At 63.3% G+C, this 18227-nt stretch overlaps 3 protein-coding genes across 4 annotated transcripts; 1 reads left to right on the top strand and 2 right to left on the bottom strand.

Annotated features, from left to right (window-relative positions):
* Positions 1-5093: 5093 nt before the first annotated feature.
* Positions 5094-10086, bottom strand: STPG3 (sperm-tail PG-rich repeat containing 3). Its single transcript, XM_064579128.1, has 5 exons — positions 8312-10086; positions 8073-8207; positions 7887-7975; positions 7421-7721; positions 5094-7294 (listed from the first exon to the last, which is right to left on the bottom strand). Exons 1-5 carry the CDS (start codon positions 8667-8669, stop codon positions 7161-7163), a joined length of 1017 nt encoding a protein of 338 aa, XP_064435198.1. The 5' UTR covers positions 8670-10086; the 3' UTR covers positions 5094-7160.
* Positions 10087-10634: 548 nt separating this feature from the next.
* CIMIP2A (ciliary microtubule inner protein 2A) lies at positions 10635-13892 on the top strand. Its single transcript, XM_045883594.2, has 7 exons — positions 10635-10704; positions 11862-12076; positions 12159-12424; positions 12513-12639; positions 12974-13068; positions 13475-13592; positions 13804-13892. The coding sequence occupies exons 1-7, from the start codon at positions 10649-10651 to the stop codon at positions 13890-13892; spliced, it is 966 nt and encodes a 321-aa protein (XP_045739550.1). The 5' UTR covers positions 10635-10648.
* On the bottom strand, positions 13885-16398 carry TUBB4B (tubulin beta 4B class IVb). 2 transcript variants are annotated; one of them, XM_045883593.3, is made up of 4 exons: positions 16228-16396; positions 15826-15934; positions 15621-15731; positions 13885-15082 (listed from the first exon to the last, which is right to left on the bottom strand). In XM_045883593.3, the coding sequence occupies exons 1-4, from the start codon at positions 16282-16284 to the stop codon at positions 14022-14024; spliced, it is 1338 nt and encodes a 445-aa protein (XP_045739549.1). In that variant the 5' UTR covers positions 16285-16396; the 3' UTR covers positions 13885-14021. The 2 variants fall into 2 exon arrangements, with proteins under 2 accessions (XP_045739549.1, XP_064435187.1); XM_064579117.1 differs by lacking the exon at positions 15621-15731 and having other exon boundaries at positions 16228-16398.
* Positions 16399-18227: the final 1829 nt, after the last annotated feature.

Genomic DNA, 18227 nt, shown 5'->3' with positions numbered 1-18227 from the left:
AAGCCGGGCCTCTCAGCCGTGCGCACGAGCACCAGGCACTTCTAAAACACACTGGAACAAACTGCAGAAACAGCCTGCTCATCCGAACACCTGTGGACAGGACTTTGGGGGCCGGGGAGCACCTGCACAAGGCTGCACCTTACCCCAGGACTTGCTCCTGCCCCTTCTTCACTCCATCCAGAAACCCCTGCAGCTCCCGGGCCCTCTTGCTGTCCACAAACCGCTCACGAATGCAGGCGTCCAGGCACCAGGTAAACTGCGGGGAGGAAGCGCGGTCAGGACGCGATCAGAGACCACAGCCTCCAGACAGCACTCGTGCTCACTGCTCAGGAGCGGCCGCTGCCCAAGCTTCACGTAGGCAGCAGGACTCACTGCCTCACATGGTCCAGGCCCGATATGGTGCAAAGGCAGACAGGCCTGAGGTCCCACATCCCCAGCGGGCCAGGCGGTGCATGGAGGAGGCGGTGTTTGTGCTCTGTTCTCAAGGGGCCTCCCTGTCGGACCCCTTTGTGGGGGTGGGTGCTACAGTCTCACATCCTGACACCACACAGCCCCCCGGGAGGTGACAGTGTCTCAGGCTGCACAGAAAGCTGCACCCCAGCACAGCACACAAGGGGCCTCCAGGGGCTTTGGAGCAGGGGAGGGCCAGTGGCCTGGGAAAACCCAAAAGAAGCAAGCGTCCAGGAGCGGCCACGGGGCCAGTCCCAGCTGTAGCAGAGGAAGACCCGGAGCAGGCAAACAAAGGGGGTGCAGGGCGGGTGGCCCCCTGCCAAAGCCTGGCTGGCAGTGGTGGGGCAGGGGCTGGCACACTGGGGGGGTGGGCGTGGACAGGGAGGAGATGGGGGAGGGGGGAGGGGCCGGCAAGGCCACCACCTTGTGGCAGGGGTCCACAGAGCAGATGTCGCCGACGTCTAGCTCGTGCAGGGACATGAGCAGCTCGGCCCGCAGGGTGCAGTAGTGCACGTTGCGGGTCCGCAGGAAGAGGGTCCGCAGGAACTGCAGCACCATGTCGTACAGCTTCACGTTCTTCCCCACCATCTGTGTCAGCTTCTGCACCACCTGGTGGGGAGACCCGCGCCACAGTGTCACCAACAGCCTGGGGCGGCACCGCCCTATCCTGACACCCGAGAGTCTCCGCTCTCACAAGACGCCAGCTCTGTGTCCGGAGGTGGCACTTCTGCTGTTTAAGGAGGTGAAGTCCACATCAGATCCCAAGGCTTCCCTGAAAGGCCATCGACCTGTGACCCCAGACTCCCCCGAGCCGCGTGGGAGGTCTGCCACCTGCCCGCCCAGTCGGCTGGCACAGGGGGACTCAGGCCTGGGACGCTGGCTCCCCGCCCTGCCCCAAAGCTTGAGGCCATGTGGCAGCCCCGCCCCACGTCCGGCACCTGTCCCTATTCCTCGGCAGGGACCACACGCCTCTGCAACCCACACCCCACGCAGAAGGCCCCTGCTGCACCACCACAGCCAACAGGAGGGAACGCAGCTCACTGCTCGCTGGCCGCGGACAGGAGCTGGGCCTGTGGCTCTAACACTGTGAAGGACACACAGCACGACCTCGGGTAACAGACGACACAGCACCCCAACAGCCCCCAGGCTGGGCACAGTGAGTGCAGAGAAAGCAGGGATGGCCGAAGCAGTGAGCGCAGGACAGGCAACCTTGGGGGCCCCAGGCAAGGCCTCTCCAGCAGGAGTCAGGGACCCCGACGCACAGAGCAGACCTGGAGCACCACCCAGCGGGCACCGCCGCTGTGGACAAGAACGGCCACATGCCTGCCCTGACCACAGCCCAGGCCTGGCCTTCCAGCAAACAAGAGGTGGTGAGGCTCAGGCTCAGGCCAGTTGGACCCAGAGCCGTGGCCCCAGTGGCTGAGCCACACCCTACATACCATGGGCGATACCCTCTCCCCTTGCAGTGGGTGAAGGCCCGAAGGACCCAGGCCACCCAGGGGGACACTGGCTTGGAGGAAAATGTGAAGAAGAGGCAAGAGACCACAGGCAGGAAGTAGTACCGCAACCACTGGCCAGACTGTGGGAGAAAGCATTGGTTCAGATCCCACTTCACACCAGCACATACCCCTCGGCGAGAAAGCGAAGGACCCACAGAACACCCAGCGGCACTCAACTGATCTGGTGGCTTGCCTCCATCACCTCCCTCCACTGTTCAGCTGTCATGCTGGAGCAGGTCAGGACGCTTCAGTGACCCCCAACTCACTGGGAAATGCCAAAGTCTCCATGGGGGCCTCAAGCCCTCCTGAGCTCACCCCCCAATCTATTCACCCGCTTGCTCTCGGCTCTAGCCATGTAAGCCTTCTCATCCCAGGCAGTCAGCCTGCTCCCCTTCAGAGCCTGTGCTCCCTTCCCAGCCCTGCCTTGCCTTACTCTGCGGCCTCATGTCTCTGCAGCCCTTGGCCACCCCTCGAGCTCTAGTGACCAACGTGTGACATTTACTCTGTAGCGTCTGCCTCCCTAAAACTGTGAGTGCCCCAGGCAAACACCCTGAGCTCTGGGATCAGTGAAGAGTGCAGGCGCCTATGGCAGAAAGTCAGGACTCAAGAAACGTTTGCCAAAGCAACGAACGAATCAGATATAGAACAGAAGACAGGCAGGGCACCTGGGTGGCTCAGTGGGTGAAGCGTCTGCCTTCAGCTCAGGTCAGGATCTCGGGGTCCTGGGATCGAGCCCCATGTCAGGCCCCCCTGCTCAGTGGGGAGCCTGCTTCTCCCTCTCCCTCTGCCCCTCCCCATTGCTCATGCTCTCTATCTCTGTGCTCTAATTAAAAAAAAAAAAAAAATCTTAAAAAAAAAAAAAAGAAACAAAAGAGGGGTGCCTGGCTGGCTCAGTCAGTTGAGCATATGACTCTTGATTTTGGGGTTGTGAGTTTGACTCCCACGTTGAGTGTAGACAGTACTTAAAAATAATATCTTAAAAACAATTTCCCTGGGCGCCTGGGTGGCTCAGTTGGTTAAGCGACTGCCTTCGGCTCAGGTCATGATCCTGGAGTCCCGGGATCGAGTCCCGCATCGGGCTCCCTGCTCAGCAGGGAGTCTGCTTCTCCTTCTGGCCTTCCTCCCTCTCATGCTCTCTCTCATTCTCTCTTTCTCAAATAAATAAATAAAATCTTTAAAAGAAAAAAAAAAACAAAAAATAATTTCCCTGAGCCAAAAGAAGAAATGATGAGCTTCACTGGGAAGGCTTGCCAAGTCCCCAAGCGCCAAGTACATAACAGCAGAGACCCACACTAGGCACGGCATCACAAAGCCCCCTGGCCAGCCACACGTGCAAGCCCACCGTTCCAGGAGCAGAGCAACTGAAACCTGCATGGGGGTGGGAAAGGGGGTGGTCAGGGTACCCCTGCCTCACCTCGCCCTGGCGCCTTGTCTTCGGGGAAGGACTGAAGAAGTTGTGGAGCACGGAGAGCTCCGTGCTGAAAAGCGCACTCTCCTTCTCCAGGATGTACTGCTTCAGCAGCGGGGAAACTTCGTCCCCGAACAGTGCCTGGTTGTCCTGCCAGATCTGCCGCTTCACCTCCACCGCGCAGGCCCGGTAGAGCTCCTTGTCGGCCATCACCAGCTTCAGCTTCTTCTCCGGAACCTGCACGCCCACACAGGCCAGCCCTCAAGACAGCTCAGGAGGCCTCAGCGCCCCAGCAGAGACCACCTCGAGCCCACCTGTGCCTGACACCAGGCAGCCGAGCTGAATACAAACAGCTCTTGCCAAGCCGCCATGGGTCCCACCACCCAATCCACACGCCAAGCCTCAGTCTCTGCCCGGCTTGTGCCCCTCGTCTGGGCAGACAGACGGCTCAGGAAGCCTCCCCAGCGCGAAGCTGCCACCCTGAGCAGGGCAAGCCCCACCTCCCCAAGTGTGGGCGCTGGGCAGAGAGAGCCCTGAGCTCGCTGGCCTGTGGTTTCTACCTTGGGCAAGTGTTTCATGACGCACATCACCACGGGCTGCAGGGACGGCATCTTCACCAGAGAAAAGCTCTTTTCCAGGAGGTCTTCCAGTTTCTTGTACCTGCAAAGACTCGCTCTCTGAAGCAGCACCACAGGCCCCAGCGGGAAGCAGCTGCCTACTGACCCCAAACAGCTGACACACCAGGGCACGGGTGCCCACGGCGGGTGTGTGGCGGGAGGGCTGCGCCTCTCGGCGGCCCGCCTACCTCTCCTCCGCCTTCCCCTCCGAGGCGATGGCCGACACGCGCTCCAGCAGCTTGTCCCGGAGCTCGTCGAACACCGACTGGTGGAACTCCAGCCGCGGCGTCCCGTGCAGGTCCAAGAAGGGCAAGGCGGACTGCAGGGAGGGCAGCAGCACGCCGTTCTCGGTCTGAGGAAACAGAGGGCCCCCCGTGTGCGCGGGCGTCGGCTTTGCTTCCCGGGGCGGGCGCGACCACGGACACCTCAGTCACAGCCACGCCTGGCCAGCACCCCGGGGCCCGGTGCACGGCGAGGCGGGTGCAAGGGTGCTGCCGGGCCACAGCGCAGCCGGAGTCCGTCGGCGGGGCGCCGGCTCGGGCCCCCGGTTGCTCCGCCGGGAACACACGCGCCCGCCGGCTCGGGCCCCCGGTTCCTCCGCCGGGAACACACGCGCCCGCTCCCCACCCGGCCCACCTGGAACTGCTCGATGGCCTTGAGCGGCTCCGTGCAGTTGGTCAGCGTCTCCTTCAGGTCCTCGCCGTTGGCCACGCCCAGGTCCTGCAGCCCCGCGAACATGGCCGAGGCCGCGGCCCCCGCCCGGCTCGGCGCCCCATCCCCGCCGCGCTCCCCCGGCGCCGCGGCGGCCGCCGCAGGCGCCCCCGAGGTCCGCTCGCTCGGGCCTCGGAGGCCGCCCGAGCCCCGCTCCCCGGCGCCCTCCAGCTCGGCCAGGTCCCGCCCGCGCCGCGGCCCCGCCTGGACCGCAGCCGCCCACTTCCGTCCTGCAAGGCCGGGTCCGCCCGCCGAGCGGTCCCCCGGGAACGCCGCCGCCGCCGCGCAGAGGTTCCTGGGAGCGGCGCGGCGCCCGGCGCCCGGCTGAGCGGACGCGAGCGCGGGCTGTGGACGAGCACCCCGCCCGCCTGAGCCGCGCCCCGCCCCCGAGGCTCCGGGGCGCGGCTCCTCCGCGGCCGCGGCTCCTGCTCGGCCCCGTGGCGTGCGCTGCCCGTCTGCGGGCACGGCGGGGTGCTGCGGGGCACCTGGGGGCGGGGGGGCCGGGGGGGGTGCTGCCGGCGGGCGTCGGCCTGCTTATGGATTTCAGAACCGGTATTTGGCCACGCATACTTTATTTTTACAACCATGAAAAATCCCGTGGCTGACCTCTGACGCTGAGAGTATTTTCGCTTCAAGAAAAGAAGCAGTCCGCCCTAGCTGCTCCCTGCCCCTGGGCCTCACCAGGTGCACGACCCTCTCTCTCCCCGGAACCTGGCTCCCTCCTTGTCAAACAGAGAGGGGGATGAAGCTCACAGCGTGTTTGTTGCAAAGACTAGACTCTAAGTGTGCTTCCGGAAATGCCTAGCAGAGACCGGGGGGGGCAAAGTGGAATCGTGACCAAGGACAGGTATCCTCGCTCTCATCACCGTGAGCATCTAACCCCCAAGGGAACCCAAGGTGGTAGGCCCTCAGGCTGACTTGTCCATCCTGACACACTGCGAACGCAAGGCTCAGGTTTCATGGTGTCCCTTGTCCCTTGCAGTACAAGAAGCTCATACAGAGTTGGTGGACACTGCCTGGTGCGCACCCTCCATGGGCTCCTCACTGCTAAGTGTGCAAGCCCCTGAACCCAGCATTCAGCCCTCTGCAGCCTCTCACCTCACCAGCTCACCTCCTTCCATCCAAACAGCCCTGTATCCTCCCGAGTTTGGACACACCAAATATCACACCCTCTCCCTTTTTGTGTGCCGTGGTTTCTGAGGTTTATCCTGCTAGAAATTCCCTTCCTACTGCCCAGCAAACTCTTGATCATCTTTAAAAGTCACTTCCGCCACTGCCTCCTCCAGGAAGCCCTCCCTCTTCAGCCCAGCTGGAGGGCATTGCTCCATCCTTCCTGCTGGTCCCACTCCTGACTTTGAGCCCTAGGGGTTGCTTTCCACCCCCTTCCCCCTGAGCCAAGCTCCCGAGGCCAGACCTTCCACAGCTCTGTCTCTGTTGCCTGCTGGCTGAGCTAGTGAGCCCAGGGCCTAAGGACGGCCATCTGCCATGCCACTGCTCTGATTCTCAGGGGTGTTGGGGCTCAACCTCCGATGGTTGAGCCCTAGAGAAGGTCACAGGTGCACTGCACTCAGACTCCCTGGGCTTTGGCCTCCCTGCAGAATGGACTGCTGTCCACACCATAGCAGCTGTTGCGGTGCCTTTTTGGAGGGGTCAAGCTCTGGCTCAGGACACGGGTGGCACAAGAAGGGCCTCTGCAAGAACTGGCACGGTGACAGGAGCCACCACCAGCTGCAGGTGAGGCCCTTGGAAGGGAGGCAGTCTTGGGGACAACCCCTGGGTAGAAAGGCAGGCTGCTGCTGTGGGCACCCTAACAAGTGAAGGCCCAGGAAGTCTGTTGGCTGTGGCATGGCCTGCATGGTGCTGGGCAAGTTCACAGGGTCTTTGGGCAGGAGCCAAAGAAGTGGGGCCAGGCCCTGACCAGCTGGTCCTCTGGGCCCTCCCTGGTGGCTGGGCAGGCTGACCTCACCTCAAGAGGGCAGCTGACCCTCGGGTAGACTGGCAGCTTAACCACTCCCCTGGGTAGCACAACTAGGTGGGGGTGTCCTGTATTGCCCACAGGGCCCCCTCCCATCATGTCCCCAGCCAGAGGTCCCAGGCTGCTACCCCACCCACCCTAGAGAAGAGGGCACCAAAGGGGAAGCAGAGGGAGACCCCTGGCCAAGGAAAGCCAAACATGACAGGTGGGCAGCAGGCCACATCTGAGGGACAGCTCACCAGTCGGGCACACAACAGAGTTGGGGAGAACCGACAGCATCTCTGTTTGGCAAGGGTGGGGGGCGGGTGGGCTTCAGGCTGGGCCCTCCTTGATGTCCACCGCTCACAGAGGGGTTGGCCGGCCAGGAGTGTGGATCAGAGGCACGCAGAGAGTCAAAAGGCCGAGTTGGAGGCCCTTAGTTCCACAGGGAGGCCTGGGAAGGCCCCCAGGGAGACCAGGGTTCCGTGGATAACCGGGTGGCCGGCTGTGCGGAAGAGGCACTACAGGGTGCAGAAGGGTCCCGTGTCATGGCGCTTGGGTCTCCGGACACCCTGGATCACCACTCCAGGCGCCGAGGGGAAGCGTGAGTTATAGCAGTCCTCCACGTAGTAGGCAGCTGGGCCGGGACTGCGGGCTGCAGGGAGAAGGTGGGAGCCCCATCTAGGCTACAGCGCCAGCTGCCGCACAGCGCCCAGCTCCCCCCAGGCCGAGGCCCCACCCCTGCGCGCGGCCTGGCCTCCTCTCTCAGAGCTCTCCTTACAGGAGCTGACCCAGGAGGCGAACGCAGCGGAGCGGCTCATGGAGAAGGCGGGCGGGCGGGGGCTCTGCAGGCGGCACCCAGGCAAGATGTCGTAGGTGTTGGGGCTGGGCAGCTTCTCGCCCCCCGGGGCCTGCGGAGGGGCCTGAAGCTGGGGCTGGGTACGGTAACCCGTACCCCCGGCCCGCGGCAGCCCCGGGCGGGCGGGGGCCTCAAGCGTCTTGGAGGCGGGGCGGCGGCCCCCAAAGCTGGAGGCCCGGAAGGCAGGCCGGCTGAGTGGCTGATAGTTCGCGGGCGACGGCCACTACAGGGAAAGAGGCTGCTGCAGGCCCCTCCCGCCCTCGCAGGCTCCGCCCCCGGGCCCCGCCTCCAGCCCGGCCCCGACAGGCCCCGCCCCCATCGGGCCCCGCCCCTCCCCGGCCCCCTCCTCCAGCCCGCCTCCGCAGGACTACCTAGGCGGGCCCTCCACCTTTTGCTCTTGGTTAAAGTCGGCCTTCCGCGTGAAGGGGCTTTCGCTTTGGAACCACAAGGTCTGCCACGCCCTGCGGCCACCGCCGTCTGCAGTAGCAGCAGCGTGGTTGGGGAGGGAAGGAAGGCTGGTGGCCGGAGCCCCACTCCCAGGGCAGGGGGCGGGGCGCAGGGAGGGGGCACGCACCGCGAGTGGGGAACCTGCGGCCGATGCTGAAGTGGGGATGTGGGGAGGACTCGCGCACTGAAGCATCCGGCACCGGGTACTTGGCGGGGCCGGGGACCTGCAGGTCGGTCACGATGGGTGGGCGTCGTTCCAGCCCTGGCCGGAAGCAAGCTCTGGTTTGGGGACTCAGCAGACGCCTCCCACCCCTGCCCGCCTCTCCAAACCAGACCGAGGTGGGCGCAGCCAGGACCCTTACTCACACAGCTCCCTCAGGTTCTGGGTGCAGATAGGGGGGCGCTCCTGGAGGGAGCCCGTTTGCATCCTGAGGCCAGCCTGGAACTCCTGCACTCCTGGGGGCCGCGTCTCCTCCCGGGCGGTCTCTGGCTGGGGGCTCCACAAGAACACACTAGCCTGGGGCCTACGAGGGAGAGGGGGGAGCGTTGTCCACCCAGCCCAGTGGCCACCCCATCTGGGCTGTTCCCCCAGCGCACCCAGCTCCCTGAGAAGGTACTGGGCTGGCACACGTGGCCCCTGCCTCGGGGAGCCATGGGTCCAGTGCTGGCCTCCATTGATGTAAAAATTCGCCAGGAATTTCACAGTTTTCTGGTCAAAATTCATTGTCAAAGTATCTGGCTCCCTTCCCCAGGGACACCTTGGAGCTCTGTGACCTCATTAGCCAGCCATGGACACCCCCTGCCTCAGTTGCCAGGGACTCCCTGGGGAAGGAGCATTGTCCAGCCCTCTGAGGAGGGGCCCTTCAGAGACCCCTCCCCTGGCCGGCCAGGTGGGTCACTCTGGCGTCAGCCTGGGCCAGGAGGACCCCTAGCCTGCCCCAGCCACTTCTGGCTTGGCTTCCTTTCCTCTCTTCTCCCCTTCCTTATCCCAACCCCTCTCCTCTCCTAGGATGTGGGGTCTCTTGGACGGCCAGGGTCCACCTTAGCAGGGCTTCTGGGAGGACTGGGGCCTCTGCACAGGGATGAGAAGAGCAGCTGCTATGGGTTGCCCAGCTGTACCGGGCCATCCAGAATGAAGGGGGAGGGTGGAGGGATCCGGGGAAACTCCCTGGAGGAGGAGCTCCTGCTGGAAACCCAGCCCTCAGAAAAGCAAAGCAATGGAAAGTGGGTCTGGGTGGACCATGCTGACCACAGAGGCAGTCTGGAGACTGGAGCTGCCTGGTGGCCCAGGCAGGGCTGACGTATGGGGGCCCATCTTCTGCTTAGCTGCACAGAGGCTATAAGGTGTCACAGACGAATGGGGCTGCCCGGGCTGAAGTGTGAAGGAATAATGAGCCCAAATGAGGGACAGCCCGCTTGGGCACCAGGGCCCTTGCTGTGCCCTTTGCAACCAACCAGCCTGCCAGCCCTAGCCCTGGTCTTGACCTAATCCATGCAAGCAGGGCCCAGGCAAGAACAGCTCATCCTCCAGGCCTACCCCACCCCGACCAAGTCTCTTTCTCTGCAGATCTCTCCCATCCAGCACTGACCCTGCCTGGCCTCGGGAGGCGCTCTGGATGGATGGAAGGAGGGACAGATAGAAACCTGCTTCAGGAAACACCTGTTTCATTAGGGTGAGGGGCTCTTGGCCTGTGCTCTGGGCCCCTCCCTTGTTGCATGGTGTTCTGCAGGTGCAGCTTTCGTAACCAAGCCCCCGTCACTGGACATTTGAGATAGTCCCAATTTCTCCCTGTATCAAATACTACTATGATGGCTGACATCCCACGGATGTCCTCAGCTAGATGTCCGTCGTTTTCTTCAGACGGGTTCCTGTGAGCAGAAGCGGCCCGTCCAAGTAGGTAATGTCCGGTGTCCCCCAACTGCTTTCCAGACCGCGCCTGTGGCCTTGCTGGGCCAGCATCGACCACCTCCATGAGGTTCAACCTTGTGTCCGTGCGTCCCCTGACTGTGGGTTCTCTTCTTGAGATGTTCACATTACATTTTCCTGCCATAAGTGCTATTTTTTCTTGTTTTTGTGAAGTTTTTACACAGTATAGAGATAGTATATCTCTTCATAACACTTGTTGCAATCTTTTTCCCCCCAGCTTGTAGTTTGCCTTTTAGTATTTGTGTGTGTGTGTGTGTGTGTGTGTGTTTGACATGTACTAGAATCTGCTCATCTTTTCCTTTGATACTTTCCTTTGCTTTTATAGTTAGGAAGTCATTCCTATACAAAAAAAATCAGGGATTATTTAAAATGGCAACTAGCGCCCAGTTCCAGGGGAAAGACTCTCCAGGACAGAGTCCCAACAGCCCCGAAGCTCGGACACCTCCCCGAGGAGGCCTCCCACAATGCCCGAGAAGCTTCCAGGGCATTTCAGTTGGCCACTGGGGGCAGCAAGTCTGGCAGGGCCAACATGGCCATCCCGATTCCTGGAGCTCTGAGGCCCTCAGGCTGACATTCCTAGCCTGTTGCCTGTCTGGGCCTGGAGTTCCACCTGTAACATGGGAGCACTCACAGGGTTAAGGAGGGGTCCTGGGCCAGGAAGGGCCCAACGATGGCAGGCCCCTTCACAATGGTTTCCAGGCAACAGGGACTCCTCTGAGGGAAGGGAGGCAGTCGCTGGAAGGGGCTGGGGCCGCCAAAGGCGCTGTTGAGGCCAGATGACAGCTACTCAGAAACACAACCTCTTCACGCCAGAACCTCACTATATCCCTGGGTAAGTGCTGGAGCCCTGGAGGAGGCTGGGCTGGGCGGAGGATGGGGGAGTGGGGCTGGGCCTAAGGGCTCAAGGCCACCTGTGAAGAGAGCACCAGAGCTGGTCTCCGGTGAGTGGGGGTGAGGCCTGAGGGCCCCGGAGAGGCCTAGGGCAGGAGCACTCCCTGCTTGGCCTGTGCTGAGAGCCCCACCAGAAGGTCAACATGCCTGTGAAGAGCAGGACACCAGGGACAGACAGCCCAAGAGCTGGCCGAGGCTGGCTAAGTAAACCCTGGATGCCCCATAGAGGGCTGCGTGTCTTAAAGACATAAGCCTCCAGAGTAGGCTGATTGGCAGGGACGCCAGGCTGCCTCACTAGGTACCCCTGACGTAAAAACTAAAAGCGAGCCCTCTAAGGAGTGTATGTGCGTGCCTACGTGTATACGGATCCCTGGGAAGGAAGGCAGGCTGGAAGGAGTCAGGCCCAACTTTTCACAGAGGTTCTAGGGGAAACGCTGGGCCAGGCGACACAGAACAGGGCTCTTACCCTTCGTGCCCTAGTCCTGCTTCTCTCTCAGACTAGCAATTCTGCATTCACTTTGGCAGTTTTTTCAAAAAAAAAAATCTCACTGCTTGGGTGATCATTCCGGCCCCAGCACTACCCCCATTTGGGGCCTGCAGGGAGGCCTACAGTACCTCCCCTTGTCTCTCTAAACGACACTCAGCTCAACCACCTCCTACCAGCAGCACTCTTGCCTGCCTCTCAAGTCCTGGCCTCGTGGGTGGCCAAAGTCCAGGCCAAATCCCTGCAACGCCTCCCCAGCGGGACCACCTTGTGCAGATTGGGCTGTGCCTGGGTCCAGGCCCGGACCCCGTCACCATCCCTGTGAATGCTCCAAGGGGGCAGAGTTCCCCGTTCCCTCATCCTGAAGCTCCATGTCTGAGGATGGCTGGGCAGAGGGTAGATGGCGGTCTGATGGTGAGGAGGACCGTGCATATCACCTGTGGGCCAGGCCTGTTCTCAGTGCTTGGCCTGAGCCGCCCATTCAAGCCTCAAGAGCCTCAGAAGGCAGGTGCTCCTGGGATTGGCTTTCTGCAGGTGAGGGCAGGTACCTTTGCCTGTGGCCTGGCTCCACTCCCTGCGCACAGGGGCCCTGCCTCCTCCTCTTCCCTCTGCAGTTATGCCGGATTCTACCCACAGCTGCGCTACCAGGTGGGGAACACCTATGGGCGCAGCACAGCCCAGCTGCTCACAGACCCCAGCGTGCAGAAGAGCCCCTGCTCCGTGCTGTCCCCCATATCCAAGCCCAAGTTCGTCGAGGACTTCCGCAAGTCCAAGCCACCTTTGATCCCCTGCCGTGACCTCACTGAGCCCTACATCCCCCACTACACGGGTGAGCCGCCCGCCCCCCAGCCTTGCCTGCCCCAGGCTCACCCTCCCGCCTGTTGTCACTCATACCCACCCTGTCCGCACAGGTCTGAAGCCCTACAAGAACTTTGAGATCCTGGGCCAGTTCCCACCCCAGGAGGTGGACGCCCAGAAGGGGCTGCCGGGGGTAGGGAATGTATCCAGGCAGGTCCTGCTGCCTGTGGGCTTCATGCCCTACCCTCCCTACCCCCCGTGCCCGCCAGGCAGGAAGGGGGACTCCAGAGACTTTGGACACCCAGGCCTGCGGCTGGCATACGGGGAGGAGGGCTGGAAGAGCACCAGCCCTGTCCACGAGGCCCCTGGGCGGGACCAGGTAACTGGGAGAGGTGCTGGGACCAAGCCTCACCCCAGCCAGACCCAAGTGGGGTTTGAGGCAGTGACTTGCTCCTCTCCCACCCCAGCTGTACCATTGCAGGAGGGATGAATACCCACCCCCAGCTCACCAGCGGGAGACACTAGATGTGGGCAGGTTCCACAGGCTGCCCCAGCTCGACCACCCCAACCTGATCCAACGCAAAGCCATCTCAGGTGGGTGCCCAGGGCGTGGGTATGAGAACACTCACTCCCCACACGCACTCCAAGGCTCCCAGGGGCCCAGACAGGATGAGAGTGACAGCAAGTGAGGACTGCCCGTGGGTCTATCCCCAGCCCTGCCCCGGCCCTGAGAACTGTTTCCTAGAACCCGTCTTCTCCCAGAGCTCCTGCCCACCCACAGCCCCCTGGCCCCAACAGGCAATTGACAAATGTTTAGGGAAGGGAAAGAGCCCGAACAGACTGCCCTGCCACATCTGGGAGCAGGTGGGTATGCCCAGGGAGAGGTGGACGGGACCTGGGGCAAGACCCTGACCGCTTCCTCCCGTAGGCTATGCTGGCTTTGTCCCTCGGTTTGCCTGGGTGATGGGGGTGAATTACCGCGATGGTGTCGCACAGGCTATGAATGAGTTTGACAAGAACCAGGTATGAGGACGCCACCCCTGGGCCCGCTCCCAAATGCCCAGCACGGCCTGCACGGTGGCATCCACTAGCACAGCCAAGGCTCAGCTGGCTTCCCTGGAGGGGGCCGTGAAGGGTAGCCCTTCTGAGAAGCCCGGGAAGGAACCCATCTGTTCTCCTGACCGGGTCTAGGCTCCCTGCTCCGGAGTGCTGTGGGGGGCGGGTAAGACAGAGGAGACCCCTGGAAGGAGTCAGGCCCCACTTTTCACAGCGGTTCTAGGGGAAACGCTGTGCCAGGCGACACAACAGGGCTCTTACCCTTTGTGCCCTAGTCCTGCTTCTCTCTCTGACCCCAGCCCCCACCCTGACCTACTGCTTACTGGCTGAGCTGGGGAGGGTAGCACACGTCAATACCTGCCTGTTTCCACAGTTCCTCTTCAGAAACCCCATCTGTGCCCTGGGTGAGAGGCTGCCCAGAACACACTGGCCTAGCAACACCATCTACAACAGCCAGGGCCTGATACCTTTCTACATGGGGTTCATACCATGTACGTACCCAGTGGGTCCCCTCACCTACCTCCTAGACAAGGGCGCAGTGACCAGGCCACCATAGGGAGGCGTTGGGTGACTGGCCCTCCAGAGGTTCACTGCGGCCAGGCCGGGCAGGAGGCAGGCGCCCAGGGCAGCCCAGAGCCCGTGCTGACCCTTAGCTGGGCGTGGGGCAATGCCAGGGGCTCAGCTGAGCACAGCCCCTTGTAGCCGCGCAGGACAACTACGCGCTGACGTTTGGCAACAGCAGCCGCGAGGCCTATCGGAAGGAACTGGAAAGGCGACACCAGACACTATGAAAATGCTTTAATGGTGGCGTCTGTACAGCACGTGACGTCAAGACAGGAAGGAGAGCAAGTGCACACGGAGAACAGGTTGTGAGTGAATAAAGAGTTCACACGCTCCCACGCGCTTTACCGGTAACAGCCCTAGGCCACCTCCTCCTCGGCCTCCTCCTCGAACTCGCCCTCCTCCTCGGCCGTGGCGTCCTGGTACTGCTGGTACTCGGACACCAGGTCGTTCATGTTGCTCTCGGCCTCGGTGAACTCCATCTCGTCCATGCCCTCGCCCGTGTACCAGTGGAGGAAGGCCTTGCGCCGGAACATGGCGGTGAACTGCTCCGAGATGCGCTTGAACAGCTCCTGGATGGCCGTGCTGTTGCCAATGAAGGTGGCCGACATCTTGAGCCCTCGGGGTGGGATGTCGCACACGGCCGTCTTCACGTTGTTGGGGATCCACTCCACGAAGTAGCTGCTGTTCTTGTTCTGCACGTTCAGCATCTGCTCGTCCACCTCCTTCATGGACATGCGGCCCCTGAACACGGCGGCCACAGTCAGGTAGCGGCCGTGGCGCGGGTCGCAGGCGGCCATCATGTTCTTGGCATCGAACATCTGCTGGGTGAGCTCAGGCACCGTCAGGGCCCGGTACTGTTGGCTGCCTCGGCTGGTCAGTGGGGCGAAGCCGGGCATGAAGAAGTGCAGGCGGGGGAAGGGGACCATGTTGACAGCCAGCTTGCGCAGGTCAGCATTGAGCTGGCCAGGGAAGCGCAGGCAGGTGGTGACCCCACTCATGGTGGCTGACACCAGGTGGTTGAGGTCCCCATAGGTAGGTGTGGTCAGTTTTAGGGTTCTGAAGCAGATGTCATAGAGGGCCTCGTTATCAATGCAATAGGTTTCATCTGTGTTTTCTACAAGCTGGTGGACCGAGAGGGTGGCGTTATAGGGCTCCACCACCGTGTCCGACACCTTGGGCGAGGGCACCACACTGAATGTGTTCATGATCCTGTCTGGGTACTCCTCCCGGATCTTGCTGATGAGGAGGGTACCCATCCCGGACCCAGTCCCCCCACCCAGGGAGTGGGTCAGCTGGAAGCCCTGCAGGCAGTCGCAGCTTTCAGCTTCCTTCCTCACAACATCCAACACCGAGTCGACCAACTCCGCGCCTTCTGTGTAGTGCCCCTTGGCCCAGTTGTTCCCAGCACCGCTCTGACCTGGAAGAGGGCAGCCAGTCACTCTTTGCTGGGCACGTGGTCACCACTGGTCACCCATGCCAAAAAGCCCAAATAATGCGGTGGAAGGGGACACACAGAGCTCAGCCTACAGGTACAGCAAACAGACTCCCCAACTGATAAAGCGATAACCCACCCGTTTAAAAATTAAGTTAGGGGTCAAGCCAAGATGGCTTCACAATAAGCCATGCCCTCCCACAGGCAGCCCCTGCCAATTCTCAAGGACAGATGAGCTGCAAACACAGCTCCCGCCGCCTCCTACTCCATGTTTGTAGCAGAAAGATTACATCTGCCGGCTCCTTCCCTGCAGGTGGACAGCTGGGCCCTCCTCCCAAAGCCGCTTTAGGAGATTGAGAGACTCCATGGGGAGGAGGTGTCCCGGGGCGCGAGCTTCTGCCCAGAGGGCAGAGCGGGTCAGGACCTCAGCTCTGCGGTGCTGCCGGCAGTGACCTTGGGCGCCCCCTGACCTTTGAGCCGCCCGGCTATCAGGCCGCCGCCCAGCCCCCATGCCGCGGCTCACCGAAGACGAAGTTGTCTGGCCTGAAGATTTGCCCGAAGGGCCCCGAGCGCACGGAGTCCATGGTGCCCGGCTCCAGGTCCACGAGCACAGCGCGGGGCACGTACTTGCCACCTGGAGCGGGTTGGGGGGAGGGGGAGGAGGACGTCAGCGAGGAGAGGGCCGCGGGACGGCAGGAAGGAGTTGGGGAAGGGGCGTGGCGTCTCACCGGTGGCCTCGTTGTAGTACACGTTGATCCGCTCCAGCTGCAGGTCGCTGTCGCCATGGTAAGTGCCGGTAGGGTCGATGCCATGCTCGTCGCTGATCACCTCCCAGAACTGCGAGGGACGCGGGCGGGCCGGGCTCGGGCTGAGTCACGCCGGCGGGGCCCGGAGCCGGCCCCGCCCCGGATGGGCGCGGCCCTCCCCTCCCCCCACGCCGCCGCCTCCGCCGCCGCCGCCGCCGCCAGGTCAGGTCCGTCCCCGGACGTCCGCGCCGCCCCGGCCCGGACCCCGTGCCGGGCCGCAATGCGGGTGGCCGCCCTCCCACCCGCCCGCTGCCGCCATCTTTCCTGCCGCCCGCCCGTCCGCCCGGGACACCCGCGCCGGGCCCCAGGCGCCCCCCTGCTCACCTTGGCGCCGATCTGGTTGCCGCACTGGCCGGCCTGCAGGTGCACGATCTCCCTCATGGCGGCGGCGGCAGCGGCGGCAGCGGCGGCGGCGGCAGCGGCGGAGGCGCTAGCGGCGCTGGCGGAAGCACGGACGCAAGAGCGGAGGAACGGGCGCGCAGAGTGCTACAACCGACGCTCCGCCAACGCTTATATACCCGCCGCGCCCGCCCCCGCCAGCCTCCTATTGGGCTGCCAGAACGAGGCTGGCAAGCGTCCTGGCTTGATTGGCTGCGTTTCCCGTCAGTCCGGCCGCCAGCGCCCGCCTCCCCAAGGCCGTTCGCTCTTTATTGGTCCGCCGCGGCCTCCGCTCTCCCTATCAAAGCCCCCGCCCTCGCGCCGCAGTGCCCTGTCCATTGGATGTTTCAAATGATTGATTTGCCCCCTCATTGGCCGGCTCCGGGGAGCACAGCGCCCGGGGCCGGCGTCCTGGTAACCGCCGCAGTGCCGCGGGGACGCGCGCGGGCGGGCGGGCGTCCCGGGGAGGGCCGGCGGGCCGGGCCGGGCCGGGGGCGGGGGGGGCGCAGCCCGGGGTCGGCGCCCGGAGAAATGCAGGTGGGGCGGCGGCGCGGGGCTGCACCCTTGCGGGCCGGGCGCGCACGCGAGCTGGAGACTGCAGCCCCGGGGGGGCGAGCGCGCGGGCCCGGCCCGCCGAGCGTCCGGCCCGCCGAGCGCCTTCCCCGGGGCGGCTGCCGGGACCCAGGGCGGCGAAACGAGGGGTGGGGGGGTCTCGGCGCGGAGGAGGGGGGCGGGGGCTCCGCACGCCCGCCCCGGTGGCGGTCAGGTGAGGGAGCACGTGGGGCCGCTGCCCCCGGGGAGGGCGGGGGCTGCCCGGCGGCCGCGCACTTGTTGTGGAGACGGCGCTGGCTCCGCGCCGGTCGCCTGGTGCCTCGGCCCCAGGAGCGCACAGAGCTGCGTGGAGACGCGGGCGGGCCCCGACCTCCGTCCGGGCCCCCTGACCCTGCCGCCCCGGCCATACCTGCGCTGACAGATGCTTTTACTTTTCGCTGACGTTCGGAGGGGGGAGTCTATGCGGGAAAACTGTTCAATGACGTGTGGTCGCACCTTCAGTCAATCGCTTTTAAAAATTGCCCTTGCGGCATGTTTTTATAATCTTCCAACACGACTGAATCACGCCCCTGGGTCTGCCTTGAACGTGTCCCTTGCTGTGACCGTGGAGCCTCCCTAGATTCTGGTTTCCTCAGTGAGCGTCTTACCCCGTGGGTGCCGGGGCCATGCCTGGCTGCCTATTCCTCCCTGTAAACAAGGCAGCTCTTCGGCTGACCCCGCACAGTGCTCCGCGCTGCGGCATTAGGGCACACACGCGGTCTTAAAACGTATGATGGGATGCAGCGTCCCCGCGGAATCTGTCGATGAGATTGTTGGGACGAGCAGCGTGCTGGCATTAGCAATTTCCTCCCCTGGAGAGCGGTCTGCGGCTGCGCCGCTCCCGGGCTGCAGTCCTGGCCCGGACGGTGAGTCAGCACGTCCGAGCTCCGTCCGTGCAGCCGGGCCTTCGAGAGCCCGCGCCCTCCCCCAACATACATACCTGCGCAGGGAGGTGGGCCCAGCTGCTATGGCCCGCAGGCCTTCCCCGCTCGGCTTGGGCGCAGGCATCCTGGTTTCCTCACTGTGCCCTGCAAAGTAGCTCAGCTGCCCAAGCAGCTGCCGGCAAGGCCCAGGCTCTGCGGCAGTCATAAACCCACAAACCGATCAGGTGAGAAAGGGAGAAGCTCGGATGTTTTCCCTAGTGAGTCAGTGACGTGTTTGTCAAAGCCTTCTCTGCTCACCCCCCTGCCCCAAGCCGTGTGGCCTGAGATGCCCACATTCTGCCCAGGTGTGAGCCCTGGAGCTCCGAGACACGAGGTTGTCCATCTTGACCCTCCCGTGGCCTCAGGGAGATGGACACTGAGAACAAGACCGCAGAAGTCTCCCTGCGGCCCTCGGGTGTGAGCCCCAGGAAC

The sequence above is a fragment of the Mirounga angustirostris genome, unplaced genomic scaffold (genome assembly GCF_029215605.1).
Source record: "Mirounga angustirostris isolate CCGP_5_RB_7025 unplaced genomic scaffold, mMirAng1.0.hap1 SCAF_15, whole genome shotgun sequence".
NCBI classification, from domain to species: Eukaryota; Metazoa; Chordata; class Mammalia; order Carnivora; family Phocidae; genus Mirounga; species Mirounga angustirostris.
This window is presented reverse-complemented; position numbering and strand designations above follow the sequence as displayed.